The sequence below is a fragment of the Stegodyphus dumicola genome, chromosome 3, assembly GCF_044657685.1.
Source record: "Stegodyphus dumicola isolate Sdum_Otavi_A_Nest chromosome 3, ASM4465768v1".
In the NCBI taxonomy this organism is placed as follows: Eukaryota; Metazoa; Arthropoda; class Arachnida; order Araneae; family Eresidae; genus Stegodyphus; species Stegodyphus dumicola.
The window spans coordinates 15,617,920-15,636,460 of NC_140770.1; the positions used below are offsets into that span (position 1 = coordinate 15,617,920).

The window sequence follows — 18,541 nt, forward strand, 5'->3', positions numbered from 1 at the left end:
TGCAATCGGCCGCACCAAACGTATATAAATATATTTATATACATATCCACTCTCTTACCCGGCTCAGTGATCTCAGTTTCTTTACTCTTATATGTTTGTAAATTGTACATTTTTTGCTTTAAAAATGATTGAATTATGTTGTTTTTATCTTCCGGTTATGGTTTTTATGCCTTTAGTAAATCTCTATGCAATATTTTTAGAATTATCAACAATTTTAAAGTTGTTTAAGTGCCGCTAAGCCTAATCCTTTTCTTGATGGCGGCCATTGTTTGTTTACATTTGAAACAGCAGACTAGTGGATTTGTTGCCAATCTGGAGAAACGTAGCTTCGCAACAACAAAGATAACGCCTTCATTTATTATTGCCAATTAAATCATGCTTAATCCTTTCTGGAATTTTTTCGAGGAAATAAGTGTTTAAGATTTACTTCGTAATTTTTAATATAGATATTTTGAGTTTTATGTATTTTTGCCTTCTCGCGAAGTGAGAACGGAATTAATTGAATGAGAAATACTCAATCGTCTGTGAAAAACTGCTTCTTTTTTGTTTTGTTTGCTTAATTTCTTTTATACATCGTTCTAGCTTTATTATAGTATTTGAATAGAACATGTGGCAACGATTAGATAATTCTATTCTTTAAATGATATAAATTTTGTGCATTATGAGTTACAATTTGAACGAAATATATAAGTTAACTGTTATATAATTATTGGATTGTATAATACTTAGTTTCCGTTAGATAATTATTATATATGTTAACTGTTATACAATTATTAATACTGTTAAGTGAATCTAGCGCCAGAGTGTCGCTATTGTAAACAAATACTAGAGTGGATTTTAAAGAATGCATTTATTCTGTTGTGGTTTATGCCCTGTCGGCGAAGTAGATTTAATTCAATCCAATAAGTTTAAATGAAATGCAAGAAAAAATGCGTGTAATTAATATTCCGTACAAGGAAGTCATGTGGTGTATACATCAGATTTTTCTTTATAAGTATGAGACCAGAACCACATTTTTACATTAAATATTTTGTGCTATTTTGTTAAAACACATATAATAATTTTTATGCATACTTTAATTATTATTATTATTAGTTTGATGAAGAAAATTTTAAATGTTTTTCATAAATTGCTTTTGAAATGGAAATAGATTTGTGAATAAGATTTATGTAATATTAAATGTACTAGTCTTTGGGAGTATAAAAGGTAAATTATTTATTTGAAAAAAATTACATTAAGTGAAACCTCATATAGTGGTTATTTTCTTAAATGACAGTGACACATTTGTCAGAAACATAATTAAATAGCAGTACTTCAAATCACTCATACTTTTCTTAGGCTACAGAAAACTGGCATTACCTGGAATTGTGGAGTTGATTGTTTTAAGAAAGTTTCACTGTATAATCAATTGATTTAGGTGTAGTATTTCTTTTGTGGGTATGAATTTTGCAGAAGTAATTGGAAGTTTTTACAAGAGAATTAAATTCAAAGCTTTTCGGATCATGAGTCTTGTAAGGGCACTGTTTTAGTACTGCTTTCAAATATAGTTAGAGTAATATTTAAACATTATTTTCTTTCATTAGTTATACTGCGAAAATGGTAGTTACAATTTTCTGTACTAAATTTATTTGTTTCTATAGATATTAACATAAAACTTTTTTTAAACAAATGTAACTATATGTGCTATATCCGCTTAATTGCAATGACAGTAATTTTAACTGCATTTGTATAAGGCTGTACAGAAGATTTATTTATATTGCTAAATACTGCACTACATAAGTTTCATTTGGCATTGTAAATGCAGGAAATGCTCAGCACGAAGTATTATTAGTATTTTTACTTCCTTGTACGAAGTAAAAAGGAAGTATTGTAATCGCGAAAAGCTTCGGGCAACATATTTAAACGAAAATATTCACTTTGACCGCTTTCGAATACAATTTAACGATGTTTTTCCGTGATATCTAAACGTAAGGACAGAATAAAACACTCTTTTCCTCCAAAAAAACTAAAAAACTGCTTTAAAATGAATTCTAAAGAGAATTTTTCGTGGCGTCTGTACGAACGTTTATACGTACGAACTTACGTATCTCGCATAACTCAAAAACGAGTAGCCTCAGAACGTTGAAATTTTGTATATAAGACTAGTATAGCATGTAGATGTGCACCTCGTATTTTGGTTTCAATCGGCCGCGTCAAACTTATATAAATATATTTATATATATATATATCTACTCTGTTACCCGGCTCAGTGATCTCAGTATCTTTACTCTTATATGTTTGTAAATTGTACATTTTTTGCTTTAAAAATGATTGAATTATGTTGTTCTTATCTTCCGATTAAGGTTTTTATGCCTTTCGTAATTCTGAAAGCAATATTTGTACAATTATCAACAATTTAAAAGCCGTTTAAGTGCGGTTAAGTTTTAAATAACATGGCGGACATATTTGATTACATTTGAAACAGCAGAATTGTAGATTTGTTGCCAATCTAGAGAGACTAAGCTTCGCAACACAAAAATAACGCCTTCATTTATTATTGCGAATTAAATCATGCTTAATCCTTTCTGGAATTTTTTCGAGGAAATAAGTATTTAAGATTTACTTCGTAATTTTTAATATAGACATTTTGAGTTTTTATGTATTTTTGCCTTGTCGCGAAGTGAAAACTGATTTAATTGAATGAGAAATACCCAATCGTCTGTGAAAAACTGTTTCTTTTTCGTTTTGTTTGCTTAATTTCTTTTATACATCGTTCTGGCTTTGTTATAGTATTTGAATAGAACATGTGGGAACGATTAGATAATTCTTTAAATGATATAAATTTTGTGCATTCTGAGTTATAATATGAACGAAATATAATACTGTTAAGTAAACCTAGTGCCAGAGTGTCGCTATGGTAAACAAAGTGAATTTTAAAGAATGCATTTATTGTATTGTGGTTTATGCGCTGTGGGAGAAGTAGATTTAATTGAATCCAATAAGTTTAAAAGAAATGCAAGAAAAAATGCGTATAATTTAATATTCCGTACAAGGAAGTCATGTGGTGTACAGATCAGATTTTTATATTATATAATCTACAATCGATAACAATAGCTATCTTTTCAGTACTTTAAATTTTACTTTTTAATTTTACTATTTAGAAATTTTACAGTTCAAAATAATATTTCTATACACTTTTTAAAGTGTTTTCTTCTACAGTAGAAATCTAAAGAACTTGTACCTAAAACACCAACTCAGATTTATTCCAATAATTCATCGCTTTAATTAAATGTATGTTCCTTGGGGAATGATATATGAAAAACCTTTTGTAATAATAAATTATTAATATTGTTACGTTATTTTCTTCCTTCACGTTCGTACGGTGTTCGTAGATTTGGAGTGAATAACGACGACACGTGATGAAGTATCGAAACACACTTTATTTACCAATATTAATGAGGACAGCTGCAAAACAGTTTTACAGTCGTCGAAGATCTACTATAAACACGCTGACACGATCAGCGACACAGCCTCCAGGTTATCAGGCTATAACGGTGAAGACAGCTTCACTGCAAAGCACCAGAGTACAGCTCCCGACTCTGTTTGTTCGTTCTCGGAACTCCACGTACTCTCGAGAATCTCCACGCGATGCACTCGACGATACACAAGAGTATAGCGCTCGATTTAGCACAGTCTGAGACAAAACTCGACGATGCACTAATTCGCGACGCACTAAAAGACTCTCTCGATGAATTCGACGACTAACTCGGCGCTAGACTTTGAGACACTCGCTCAATGAGTGATTATCAGCTCGCTAGACGAGGTACACACACTAACTGACTGCGGACCAGCAGGGTTTATATAGCTTTCGGCTTGTGTTCGAGAACATTCTGGGCTAAACCGGTAAGAATTCGTTCCAGAAAGTTCTCCATCCGTCCGTGGTATATAGCCAATTTTGTCGCCAAATGGGCGATTTCTCGCCAAATGTGGCAACCCTGCCTTCTCTTGCCATTTTATGGCAACCCTAAAACTGCTTTCCGGGGAAGCCATCTTACTGCGCCTGTACATTTCGTAACAATATATATATGGTATTTTTATATATTTTTCTGCATGAATTTAGTTTCATTAAATTAATTATGTAATAAATAGATACTTACAGTTATGTGTATATGAGTATATTCATACTTATTCACAGAGATGGAATTTTTACAATACGCAAGTTAATAATGAATGTTTTTTACATCGAGAACTACGTATAGTATAAATACCTATTATGTTATAGATTTTTTTTATATAAAGTCTGTGGGAGATTATATAGTATTAAAAGCGAGATACAGAATAAAATATTATATGCTATGAGATACTTCCTTAATTCCCGAACTGCGGTTTGAGAATAGGTATTTTTTAAGACTTGTAAATTTTTTAATTCGTTTTGTTACAATATAATTTATTGTACTTTGGGTATTATTAAGTTTATTATATTTTTATACTGATGTTTCGTTTATATTCTGAGAGATAAAGTAGCAATCAAAGTATCGCAAAGAGGTGGTAGACACAGTTGCTTGCATATTATTATTTATTCACTGCATTATATTCTAGGACTCATCCTTTCTTCCATGCAAAACATCTATATGTATGCATGTCATAATAAGCTGCAGGGTGTTGCTATCAATAGTAAGCGAGTTTTAAGGGGACTTTGAACTCTTTGTTATATTTATAATTTGTAAGTCCTTTATTCTTTTTGCTTGCTTGTTTATTTATTATTTTTACTTGTAATAATGTTTCTCTTCCTGAAAATTAGGGTTTTGTCTAGTTTTGTTTAAATTTGGTTTAATGTATTGTAGGTAACTTAAAATTTAAGCAGATGGTAGAAAGTACCATCCCTTGGTAATACATTTCTCATTGGGTATAAAATTGTTAAACAAGCTGATGTGATTAAGTGTCATTGTTTAAGTGTCATTGTTTTAAAGAACTGAAATACAAATATATGTAATGAGCTACAGTACTATATGTATATATATTTTAAATCAAATCAATAATATTTATATAATCAAAGTCATGATTCGCAACCATCAAATGATATGTATATATATGTGTGTGTGTGTGTGTGTGTGTGTGATAGATTCTGTTAGTCAAATACAGGCGGTTGAATCCGTAATGAACAGCAAGATTTTGATGTTGAAACTCCAGTCCACAATGAATAAGAAATTTGGCAGTCAAGGTAGATTTAATTCAACTTTTATTTCAGCAAATATGTTGAAGCCACAAACAAGTTGGCACATTATTTATGCATATGCGAAAAGTTTACATTTTTGATAAATTTGTAGTAAAATAAAAAGGGAGCAGTCCAACTAGGGCCAAAGCGTAGAAAGCAAGTGCGTTATGTTGAGGGTGAAATCTTAATTCAGACTGAGTTAGTTTTGGTTCTCGATGCATTTTTATTTGATAATTAATACTGCTGTAAAATTACTATTGGCTGTTTGAGGTTTAGTTCCATTTATAACATCAGGAATTATGGAAGAGTGATGTAACATGGATTAATCTCGAAATGACGCAGTGCAGAGAGATCACTACAGTACAAAGTCCGTAATCCGGACTCGTCGGGACTTCGGCGATTCCCGATTAAGGGTTTTTCTGGATTATAGATCATCAATTTAAATCTGGTAAGATGGCATGCAGAAATTATACAATTAAAAATATGAAACCATAATTTATGAAATAAAGAGCAATTATAATCTAAAGGGCATCAAAATTTACAAAAAAAAAGCTTAATATTTATTTGTTTACTTAATTAAACATTTCATTCAATGTAAGTTGTTTAAGATGCTTCTTTTTTTGTGTGCTAAACGCGCATGCGTAACTTGAGGTCCGGATTATAGATCATTCCGGATAATGGACGTCCGGGTCACAGACTTTGTACTGTATTTTTAAAATAGATAAGGAAAATTTTATTTTCAATATTATATAAAGGGAGTTTAAAATTTTGTAAAGAGAGTATACAGATATTTTGTAATATGTTTATAGATACTGACATGCATTGAGAACGACAGGGAATATTTTATAGATATTTTAAATCTTCTAGATATTTAAACAATTTTATTAAGTTTATTCACATTGAATTTTATTTAAAATTACTCTACATGCTTTCTTCGCCATTTAGTTCGGTATATTTCATCAGTGTTAATTATGTTACCGTTCATCAGTGTTAATTATGTTATCTACAGTTCTATTTTTGTGTATTGTTTTTAATAAGGACTCTGGATACCTGTTCTATGTACGATTCTATGTATCAATATTCCGCTACTGTATAATTCTATTGGTTTGTTTATTGGTTTTGTGCAGTCATTTTGCGAAGAGGTACCTGTTAGAGAGATAACACCTGAGGCTGGGTTCACCTTTTGATTGATGACATATACTTAATCAATCAAAACAAAATATAAAAAATACTATCCACACAAATCTCAAGGCTAAGTAGTAAACAAAAGGAAAATTAAGTTTATAAATTTCTACACTAAAATAACTCAAGTATTGTTCAGGTTAGAAATCTAGAGGAATTTTGATTTTTCGTCCATTTCTTGTCACGACAGTCTTAATGTCTTTTGATAAATCTGTAGATGAATTATTCTTCATCAATTGTGAAACTAAACTGCCTTTCCCTTGTGTCTCAGTTTCATTTGCCTCATCTGACTCCAAAGATGAAGGTATTTCGAGAGGGAATATTCTCTAGATTGGTCGAACTAATTCTCCAGAGATGGTTTTGACACGAACTACACGAATATTGCCATCTTTTCCGGGGTATAATTCAATGACTTTTGCTAGAGGCCACAACACCTTGCGTTTGTCATCACATTCGATAAGAACTATGTCCCCGATTTTTATCTGTTGAGAAATCGGCACTGTAGATGGACGTTGCACTAGCAGGCCGAGATATTCATTTCTAAATCTCTTTCTCAAGAGCTCTCGTAAATTCTGTAAATGACTCAGTCTCTTGTTGAAGTCAACTTTACCAAGATGATCCAAGTCAGGAAATCCAAAGACTGGAATTTCACCTAAAATCAAGGACTGTGTCAAAGGGATGAGAACATCAGAGTCCTCTGACACATAAGTGAGTGGTCTAGCATTCACAGTTGCCTCGAAGTCGCACAGTACACTCATCATTTCTTCATAATTCAGACACGACTGGCCTAGGACTCGACGCAAAAGCTTCTTAATCATTCGAAAACAAGTCATTCCCAAAAGCCACCCCACCATGGTGCTGTGGGTGGACTGAACTTCCAATCGATCTTGTTTGTGGCGGCTTCTATCTCGATGGTATTCCAATTAATCGATCTGAAGAGATTATTGGATCCGACAAAATTGATTCCGTTGTCGATATAAATTATCGATGGCCTCCCTCTACGAGCAATAAATCTTCTAAGGCCAAGTAGAAATCCTTGAGTTGAAATGAGCAAAATCAGTTTCAAATGAGCCGCCCTGAAAACAGCACATGTGAAAAGTAATATCCGAGCACTTTTATCCTTCAAAATTAATGGGCCAGCTAAATCAACGCCGACAATCTCGAAACCACGAGCATCTCTAACTCTGTTTTCTGGTAGAATAGCAGGCACAATCTGTAGTCGTTTACCTCCATGTCTCCTGCACCTGACACATGCATATAAAGCTTTTCGAATCGTAGCTCTGCTTCTCAGGATCCAAAACGTCTCTTTAAGTGTTGACATCAGTACGTGAATTCCTGCATGAGACATAGAGAGATGTTTATCAATTATCAATTTCTCTACAATCTTATGATTCTTCGGAAGTAACATCGGATAAATAAAATTTTCATGGTCTTTCCTTTCAGTCAACCTAGGCTTGACACGCAAAATGCCTTCGTCATCTTTGAACACAGTTATTGACTTCAGCTTCTTAATATCATCAGATGGTCTTTAATTTCAGTCAACCTAGACATCATCAAATGAAAAAGAATCATGAAATGAAATCATGAGATGAAAAGAATCTTCACGATAGATTTCTCAGCCCTTATCAATTCATAAACTTTTAACTCTCCTTCTTCTCTTTCTTCTTCTCTCTTTCGGTTATTTCCTATGAATCTGTGTATCCACCCAATCATTCTAAGTACTTTCTTATAGTTTGAAAAATAGCCAAAGAATTGTGAAGACATATCGCTAAAATTGCTCAACGAAACTATAAGTGCTTTATGTTTTTCAGTATTAACCTCCTCTTTATTATCGATTGGGATAGAACGACGCCATTCTTCTTCCGACTGTGCCAACCAAGGTGGGCCCTCCCACCATCTTGATTCAATGAGTTTCTTCACAAAGCATCCTCTTGATGGCATATTGGCTGGGTTTTATCTTTCCCATGGTTGTCCATTCAAGTAATGATTCCACAGCAGTCAGCCCATTTCCTAATTTCTGAATTCTTCCGGTTAACAAAGCACCTGCGACGTCAGCTCTAATAAGAACTATTTTCAAATCCTTTTTTTCCTACGTCAAATATATGGATATTTTTCTGCCTTAGTTCTTCTATCCATGGTCCAGGCTGTAAACTGACTACTGGTCCATCTCCGACTGTTCCAACAAGATTAGTCGTCTAGAAAATTCACCTCTCTGGCTTCTAACGTTCACTTCATAGCGTTTGTGAATTTCTCTCTTTGTTGTCACTCCTCCAAAAAGTACATGAATTAAAGATCCGGATCTAATTGCGTGGCACCCTATGTCTACAGCAGTCTCCTTTAATATGTATGAACATCGCGATCCTGTGTCGAAGACAGTAAGTGCCCTTACTGTCTTCTGCTTTTTGTTTGCGTCGATATTAATTAATAGTGTTTGAAGAAACAATTCATCTAGGAAATTGGTACTTGCAAGTGATACGTTTTGTGTTTCCTCTTCTTTATTCTTTTCAACATCATTGCTCGCGTGATTGGTGTGCAATACATATGACACTCCAATGTCTTTTCAAGCATATCAAACATCGTATACATTTGTCTTGCATTGTTTGGCCCTATGTCCAATTTTGAGGCAGAAAAGCAACCCTTTTCTTTAATTTCATCCTTCTTATGACCCAGAGTCATTTTCTGAGCAACGAAGCAATGTGGACTTTCATGATTTTTTTCACAAAATATGCAAGAATTCTTTTCAAATTGGTTGCTTTATTATGGCCTGAGAATAAATCATTCGCTGTAGGCACGAAATGTTCACCGTGGTACCTTTTATCTCTTCTAATTTCTTTCTTTGCACCCGAATCAATTTTTTCTTTTGCCAAAGAAATTCTCTGCTCTCGTTCCACTTCGTTTTTGAAAAACAATAATAATTGTTTCAATTGATAATTTTCTGTTGTAATTATTGATGCATGATTTCTAGGCCAAACTTGTAAAATTTCCTCGGGAATGCAAGATTCCACGAACGGAAACAGCATTGCAGCATATTTATCGCTTGTCATTATCCTATTGACTCCAACGAACATACATACGGCTCTAACTTGTCATACAATTCTGATATACTGCATTTTTCCTTTTGATCAGTGACATTTTTAATAATCAAACCTAATAATTCCCGAATATAGAATTCTACTAATAATTCTTCACTGCCTAACCTATTTTTAAAGCTTTCTATAACTTTTTTATAATTTTCGGCAGTTGCAGGAAAGGTATTTACAATATCACGTGGTCTGGTACCGGGTACGGTCACTTGAACGAGATAATGCATCTTATCCTCGTTTTGAATTTCTTTGTCTTCGTGTATTTGCCGAAATTGTCCCCAAAACGGTAACCAATCTTTAATTTCACCACCAAATTGCTTCAATTTTATTTTAGGAAATTTCAGTTTCCGTTTGTTCGAATTCGACGGTACACGTCTAGTAGATTGTATCATTTGCGATTGAAGAATAACTCCGTTTCTACCCGTATTAAATCTAATTTTTCTTTGTATTCTTCAACTTTCGCGCATTTCCTTTCAAACTGATAGTTCGAAGAAAATTCCGAATATAATATTTGAGTATCAAATATTAAGTTCAACAGATAAACGTTCTTAAAGTAACAAGTTTCGTTTTTACAGATTTTTCATCAAGAATTTCCTTTTCTAATTCCTGCAAAATTGCATTAATTGTTCTCGTAAAAGACATTTTGATAGGTTTTCGTTTCTCAAATAACGATTCCATTTCAATAAAAATAAAGTCAAATAGAATTAAATTCGGTACGTAAATTACCTTGACTTGTTTTACCGATCACTTCCGTCGTCACCAAAATTCTTCGAGATTTGCAAGAACTCTCCTTTCTCCTAATAAACAAACTAAAATAACTTTACATATGTAAGAAAGTTCGCACTACGCTACCCCGCTCTAACACTACCCCGCTCTAACACTACGGGACCAGAAAGTTCGCACTACGGTATCAAAAAGTTCGCACTACGCTACCCCGCTCTCGCACTACGGGACCAGAAAGTTCGCACTATGTTACCCCGCTCTAACACTACGCGACCGAAAAGTTCGCACTACGGTACCAAAAAGTTCGCACTACGGTACCCCGCTCTAACACTACGGGACCAGAAAGTTCGCACTATGTTACCCCGCTCTAACACTACGCGACCGAAAAGTTCGCACTACGGTACCAAAAAGTTCGCACTACGGTACCCCGCTCTAACACTACGGGACCAGAAAGTTCGCACTATGTTACCCCGCTCTAACACTACGCGACCGAAAAGTTCGCACTACGGTACCAAAAAGTTCGCACTACGGTACCCCGCTCTAACACTACGGGACCAGAAAGTTCGCACTACGCTACCCCGCTCTAACAGTACGGTACCAAAAAGTTCGGGGACCAGAAACTTCGCACTACGTTACCCCGCTCTAACACTACGCGACCGAAAAGTTCGCACTACGCTACCCCGCTCTAACATTACGGGACCGAAAAGTTCGCACTACGCTCTCCCGCTCTAACACTACTTTATACATCTAAGAGAACTGTAACATGGTAACTACTTATTGCACTCTGGAAATAGCACTATCACTTTCGATCCACCTCCTCTACAAAGTTGTTTCTCTTTTAAAAACCATTAAAGCTATTTTCCCTTCATTCTTTGCAAGTTCTTTCCTTCCAAAAGTATATTGATATTTTTCAGAAATTCAAAGAAGAAGCTCGAAGACGAAAGAGCAAATCACAATTTTTTGAAATGATTCAAGAGATCAGAAAAGTGTAAGTATTGAACTAATCTATTTCCTAAACTCTCTTTGAACTAAATAAATTTAAGAAATGGCGTTTTAGGATCAAATGGAAAAAATATCACAATAATAAATCGGGCACTTTTATAATTTCTAATTAAAATAGTCTGCAAAAAATAAAAAGCGAAATTTTATGCAATTAGTTTTGATAAAGAAACTAGGCAAAAATTTAAGAATCGTTTGCTTTTATAATTCGAATTTTCTTTTTAGAACATATTCGTTATTTTAATGTTTTCTTGCAACGGCTTTGTTACGAAACATCGTTAGAAACCTGCAGATTAGTTATTTATTTACACCTAACGAAAGAAAAATCTATTTGAAAAAATTGCCTATTTATTTAACTTAGTAGCGTAACAGCCCTAATGGGCCAAGGCCTGCAGTGCCCGAAATCCGTTCTTGACGTTCGGGCCCGGGGTGCGTAAGCCTACGTCCTGAACAAGTAGTCTATCCTGAAGAAGTGGTCAGCTTGTCGCAGGAACCCCAGTGTTTAGTCCCCAAGCGAACTTAGTACTCATTTTATCGTCCCAAGTGATGGAAATCAAGGGATGAAGGGCTAGGCCGACCTTGTCCAGCCCGGGAATCGAACCCCGGACCTGTGGTGCTGCTGCGCTAGCCACTGCGCCTTCCCTAGTTATTTAATTTAAGTAATTCTACAGTTTTTGATATACGTGTTATAAGAAACTGAATCGAATTCAAAATAAAAGACCTGGAGGACCATCTGAGTTGTCTGACAGAATGAAACGCTTAATTCTATGGAATACTAAAAAGAATCCAAGACTGAGTGATCCTAAACTTGTTTCGGAAATTGTGAATTATATGGTTTATGTGTAAATCCAGAAACTGTAAGAAGAGTAATGCGATCTGTAGGACATCATGGGCGAGTAGAGAAGAAAAAATTTTATGTTTTTTTTTAAAAAAAACGAAAACTTCGACTCGCTTTCGCAAAATCGATGGGGAAAAAAAAAAAAAAAAAAAAAGACACCCAACTACTGCGAAAAGTATTGTTTAAGGAAGCAGATTTATTATCGTTTCTGCTCAGACGGGCGAATGCCAAAGAACTTCGGAAGCAAAACTTAGTACCAAGTGTTAAACACAGTGGAAGTGAAGTTATGGTATGGGGATCTATAGCATATTCTGGGGTTGGTAATGCAGAGTTGATAGATGGTACATATTATATGGATTACAAGTACCTTGACATCTTGAATTGAAATTTGGCATTGTCAGCACTAAAACTTAGTATACAAAATAGTTTTAAATTCTACCAGGACAATGATCCAAAGCATAAGCAGCGATTCAAAGGCCATGCATCCAAAAATAACCAAAAAAAAACTTGTCAGAGCCTAAATGAAGGAATCAAGTGTAAAAGTAATCCTAACCGATATTAAGTAGCAAAAACGATTTCAGTTTTTGTCATTTTTGGCTATTACTAAAAGTGTCCGATTATTTTTGTGGGAATATTTTTCCTCATAAAAACGATATTGATTTTTGAATTTAATTTTCAGCCTTTCAAAGATGTATTTACTATAAAAAATATTTAATAGCTTTTCTTTTTATTTTAATTTATTTTTAGTCCAAAGGAGAAATTTGCTCAGAAGGACTATTAATTTCGTTTTAGCATTTTGCGTTGAAGACTCTAAACGGCAATTCACATTTCAAATTGTTGCCACCAAATATTAGAGCCCTGTATTATATTTAAAGAAATTGAAGAATGAAGAATCTCCAAAATTTTCTCTGTTTCTCGCACTGTGATAAAACAACGGTACCTAGAGCCATCAAAATTTGAATAACGTAATCTTCCATAGAATATGGGCATGTGGAAGTCCTAATTTGAATTAGAAATTTGTTTTATTATCGATTTCAGATTTTTTAATACTTCAACGAATTTTTGGTAAAAAAATAATTTCAAAGCGAACAATGAAAACGACTATATTGCTGTTCAACAGAATTTTATAGTCTGAGTACGTAGAACATGATATTTAATAAATAATGGTAACAACAAAACGTTAAAAAAACGCCCCTTTATACGTAATTTAAAATCTCAAGATTCAGATTCAGATTTTTTTATTTTTATAATAGTTTTTGTTTTGTTTTAATTTATTTTAGTTAGAATACAAAAATTCAAAGTGTCCAATCATTTTTGTGAGACACTGAATAATATCAAAGAATTATTGTAGAAACTTCATCACATAAAATTCGTAACTTAATTACGCAAGTGACACTTCACATTATGTTAGGTAGTCTGCCTGCATAAAAATTTTGGAATTCGGGTCTATTTGGCCAAATTATCATTCAGATTTTATTTTCCCTAAAATCTAAACTTTTGCTTCTACGAATCTATCCCAAGAAAATAGAGATTTTAGATTTGAACGAAACACTTCCTTTTTCATTTATACAATGCTATTCATACTGTTACCTATCAGTCTCTGATGAGGTATTTTGATTTTCAGCTTTCACAACCAAAAGTAGGACACGAAAAGAGTCTTCATTACAAAGATTCATCGCAGTTTTGATGATACTTTTATAAGCTTTAAAGCTTTCACAGTCCTAGAAAAGAGAAATATCTTTAAGCATCATCTTTTTGGGGAAAAAAAAAAAAAAAGGCATTTTTCGTTACCGTTATTATAAATCCATGCAAATATATTCTCTACAGACCTGAATTCTTTGGCATGCTGTTTCAGCACGCATTTTGTTACTTTACTTAAAATGTATTAACTCTTTCCTAGATACACTCTCATTGTTCTACAACTTTAAAATCCTGCTTTTTCTCAACTTTTTATTCCATTTCAATAATTATATGAATAAATATGAGACTTTTAGTTCATGTAATAAGAAACTTCATGTAAGCAATATATTCTAAAATATTTTACCTTTGCTTTTAGCTAAAAAGACTTCAGAAAAGCATAAAAATGTTCCTGCATAAATGCAAACCACAGAACAACACGAATGTAACGATATCAGCCTTTGTTCAACTTCGAGAAAGAACATCTAGAGTTAACGCTTGAAACACTTGCAATAATTTTTTTTTTTTTTTTTTTCTGATGGATTTCAACTTTTTTCAGTTGCAAATCCTCAACTCAAAAGAAGAAATCCAACAGAGAAAAGAGGCTAACATCATAGCCGTAAAGTAGTAGCTAAGACAGTAATAGCTTTTGCGATAATTATTTCTGTTTAACCATATTAAGAATGAAAATCCATCTTTCGAGTTCATTAAATTCTTGAGATTAAATACAGAGGGTACATTTTTAGACGATTTTGTTTTATTGTAAAAGAACATCTTCTGCTTGGAAAACACTTTTTTTTTTTAACTACAGCTACTTTTTTGAAAGCATAAATTATCGTCTGCGACTTCAATTTTGTTTTCATGCGAAATGCCACTTTTGAAGAAGCAATGGATGAAACGCTATGGTTGTGTTTTTTCGAAGAAAATCGAATCTAGTTATTAACAAACGATGTGAAAGCCATGGTTTTTCAATATCTAAATCTACGATAGGCAATGTTGTCAACAACAAAGAAGGGAAAACGCCGTGCTTCAAGTGGAAATATTATTCCAAATACGACTCCGACTATCCGAATCGCTGTTAAAATTTAAGAAAAAAAATTAAGACGAGTGGTACGACGAGATTTTGATCCCTGAAGTGAAAAAGCACCAAAAATCCCTTGGAAAAGTGCTTGGAAGAAGTTGATAGGCGTATCAACTGAAGAACAGAAGGAAAAAGAGAAAAAGGAAAAAGAAGCTCAAACGAAAGGAAAGATACAGAAAGAGATGAGGATGACGTGTCACTTGAGGAATTAAGAAACACTCTTATGAAAATTCCTAGATGTTCAGAAGTTAAATGCTGAGGATACAGCAGAATGGATGGTATATGATTCGTCAAGACTTTGGGTTTCAAATTCTGAATGATGATAAACTTATTGAAAGCGTGAGAGAAGAAAATGCCGAGGAAGATGATGACCTTAATGTCAAAGTTGAAGCAAACACGGAATATCAACTAGTGAAGCGTTTACTTGCCTAGAAACTGCGTTAAAGTGGACGGAGCGTCAGCCCGAGTGTGACCGGTTACAGCTGAAAACATCGCGGCAAAAACATCGCGGACGAAAACGTCGCGGAGAAAACAACGCAAGGCGAAAACGTCGTGCTACAAAACATCGTGGGAGAAAACATCGCAAAGAGAAAACATCGCAGGTCTAAAACATCGTGGTACAAAATATCGTCGTCGAAAATAAAGCCGTTCAAAAACTTCGCAGTTTGAAAACATCGTCTTCGAAAATATCGTGGTAAAAAATAAAGTATCTACAAATCATTGCATGACGATAACATCGCATTCATGCTTTATTTTTTTCAGGCTTTTTTTAGATTATACTTTTCATGAAAAATTACCAGTAAAAGCTTAAAAAAGTAATTTATTAATTACCTTTGTTAGTTAACTATGTCGGTGTAAAATTCTGTTAAGTGCTATAAGTTGCATTACTTTTCTATGCTTAAAATTTCTTTTTATTTTACCAGCAAAAATGTATTAGTTAATAAAAAATATGAAAGTAAAAATTATCCTTCTTTCCATCTTGCGCTCAATCATTATAGGAATATCCATTTACAATTACTATTAAAGCCTGAAAAAAAAACGTAAACTGTTGCCTTTTCATTTAATTAAAACGTCTTTTTCTTTAAAAATAGTTTTTGTCTTCTATTTTCAACATACAGTATATACAGTAAGTAATTAAATAGTACAAAACCCTTTCTTCGTAAAAATTAAAATTATCCGAATTTTTGATTATCCGAATGGGGTCCGGTCCCAATTGATTCGGATAGCTGGAGTTCTACTGTACGTACCCAAGGAAAAAAACGGATCCTTGCAAAAGGATCCTTTCGATTGTTCAAAAGTAAGAACTTTAATGTTAAAAGAAAATCTGCCAAGTCATAAGACACTTGCAAAATTATTAAAATGTTCAGTGTCAATTGTAAACAAAGTGATTAATTCCGATTTGAATCTTCAAGAGGCAAAAAAAAAGTACTGTGCATCATCTTGCTCCAGGACATATCGCCAAATGCAGAACGCGCTGTAGAATTCTTTATGAGAGAGATTTATCTAGACAAAAATGGGGAAACTTTGTCACAATAGACGCATCTTGGCGGTTTCAATGACTGCAAAAAGAAATAAGGTGAGATCCATTTACAGAGGCTGATTGCACATTTTTAGACCATTTTGGTAAGCGGTAATAAAACCTCGTTTGCTGCAAAAGAAGTAATTGCAATTGTACTATTCTTTTAAAAGTCAAAGTTATCGTCTGTGTCTTGAAAATTTTGTTTTTATTCAAAATGGCGAATTTAACAAAGCAGTGGTTCGAAGGCTACATTTACGCCTTCGAACAAAGTGATTAATTCGATTTGAATCTTCAAGAGGCAAAAAAAAAAGAAGAAAAAGTACTGTGCATCATCTTGCTCCAGGACATATCGCCAAATGCAGAACGCGCTATAGAATTCTTTATGAGAGAGATTTATCTGGACAAAAATTGGAAAACTTTGTCACAATAGACGAATCTTGGTGGTTTCAATGACTGCAAAAGAAATAAAGAGAGATCCATTTACAGAGGCTGTATGCACATTTTTTAGATCATTTTGGTAAGCGGTAATAAAAACTCGTTTGCTGCAAAAGAAGTAATTGCAATTGTACTATGTTTTTAAGAGTCAAAGTTATCGTCTGTGGCTTGAAAGTTTTGTTTTTATTCAAAATGGCGAATTTAACAAAGCAGTGGTTCGAAAGCTACTTTTACGCTTTTTCCGAAGAGAAATATGCATACTCCGTTATCCAAAAACGATGTGAGAGTCATGATTTTATAATATCTAAAGCGTCGATAGGTAATATCATCAACAAGAAAGGAAAAAAAACGTCAAATTGGAGCCTCAAATTTCAAACAAGTATCCAAAGAAAAACGGACATCTTCGACTATTGCGAAGGTACGTTGTTTAATGTTAAAAGAAAATCCTCTAGTCAAAGCACAGTTGCAAAATCATTAAATTGCTCCATGTCCACTGTCAACAAAATGATACACGTTGATTTAAATCTTAAGAAAGCGAAAAAACGCAATGTGTATCGTCTTCTTCCAAAGCATATCGCTCAACGCAGGACACGCTGCAGAATTCTATATGAGAAACACTTATCTAAAAAATGGAAAACAATGGTCACAATAGATGAAGCATGGGTGTATTTAAATGATTGTAACAAAAAAAGAGCCATTTATTATCATAAAAGGGGAGAAAAAAATAAGTACATGGTTCAAAGAATCGAAAGAAAGTTTTTCTTAGGGATTCTTTATTGTTGCTGGTTTTTCTTATAATGGCAAGTTAAAAATAAAGAGAGCAAAAAATGTCAAGATTAACTCCAAATACTATCAGGAACATATTTTATCGCCTATTTTTCTGAATGAAATACCATCGCTTAACCACAGTGCCATCCATTTGTGAGACTCCATCAGGACAAAGCTAGAGTCACACATCAAAATCCACTGTAAATTTCCTAAAAGAAATGGAACAAAAAAACTGGTATCAAGGCCATACCCTTCACTGATATCCCTACAGAATCTCCCGATGTGTCACCTATGGATTTTTGTGCATTCGGACTTTTAAAAACTGCATTATCCGGAAGTTGTCCCAAACCCTAACAGGACTCTGGAAAGCTGTTCGGGAGGAATGGGATAGAATACCTCTTCTACCACTTCAAAAGGCATTATTATCCTGGAAATTGCGGTGTCGAAAGACGGTTCAGAATAAGGGATGTCAAATAGAACATTTAAAACACAAGAATTTTATGTAATTTAGTTTTGAGAATACAATATACATCGTCTAAAAAATGTGTGAACAGCCTCTGTATTTTCATCAAAAAGGGGGGGGAAGTCTTAAAACATGGTTCTAAGAATCTAAAAAAAGTTTTTCTTTGGGAATTATGATTATTGGTGGTTTTTCATATAACGGCAAAGTAAATGTAAAAGAGATTTACGAACTGTAGCAGATGACACAGACAGCAATTCCACCAGCATTGATTGCTTTCAGCCTTAGAAAGTAGAACAAGAAGAAGAAAAGGCGAGATTCAAAATACAATCAGAAATTGAGGTATATTATTAGAAACTAGCGCAAGTACCCGATGCCAGTTAAGTTAGATTCAGTGTAATCTAACAGCAAAGAGCTGTTACAAAGATTATAGCATACCGCTGTAATCTTTCTCTAATTACGATGCAAAAAATACGATTCATAGTCAACACATTTTTCAGCCTAATGCGATATGGAACCCACATAAGGTATTTTGATAGAAAAATAAACTAAATCTGTCTCGTTATATCACCAACAATGGCA

The 18,541-nt window shown here is 33.7% G+C and overlaps 1 protein-coding gene across 1 annotated transcript in view; it reads left to right on the forward strand.

Moving 5' to 3' along the window:
* Positions 1-18,541, forward strand: part of LOC118186408 (glutamate receptor ionotropic, NMDA 3A-like) — a 221,883-nt gene that overhangs the window by 188,584 nt on the left and 14,758 nt on the right. The window contains exon 12 of the mRNA XM_085812593.1: positions 11,097-11,170. Coding sequence (XP_085668719.1) covers positions 11,097-11,170 — 74 coding nt within the window. The remainder of the gene's footprint in view (positions 1-11,096; positions 11,171-18,541) is intronic.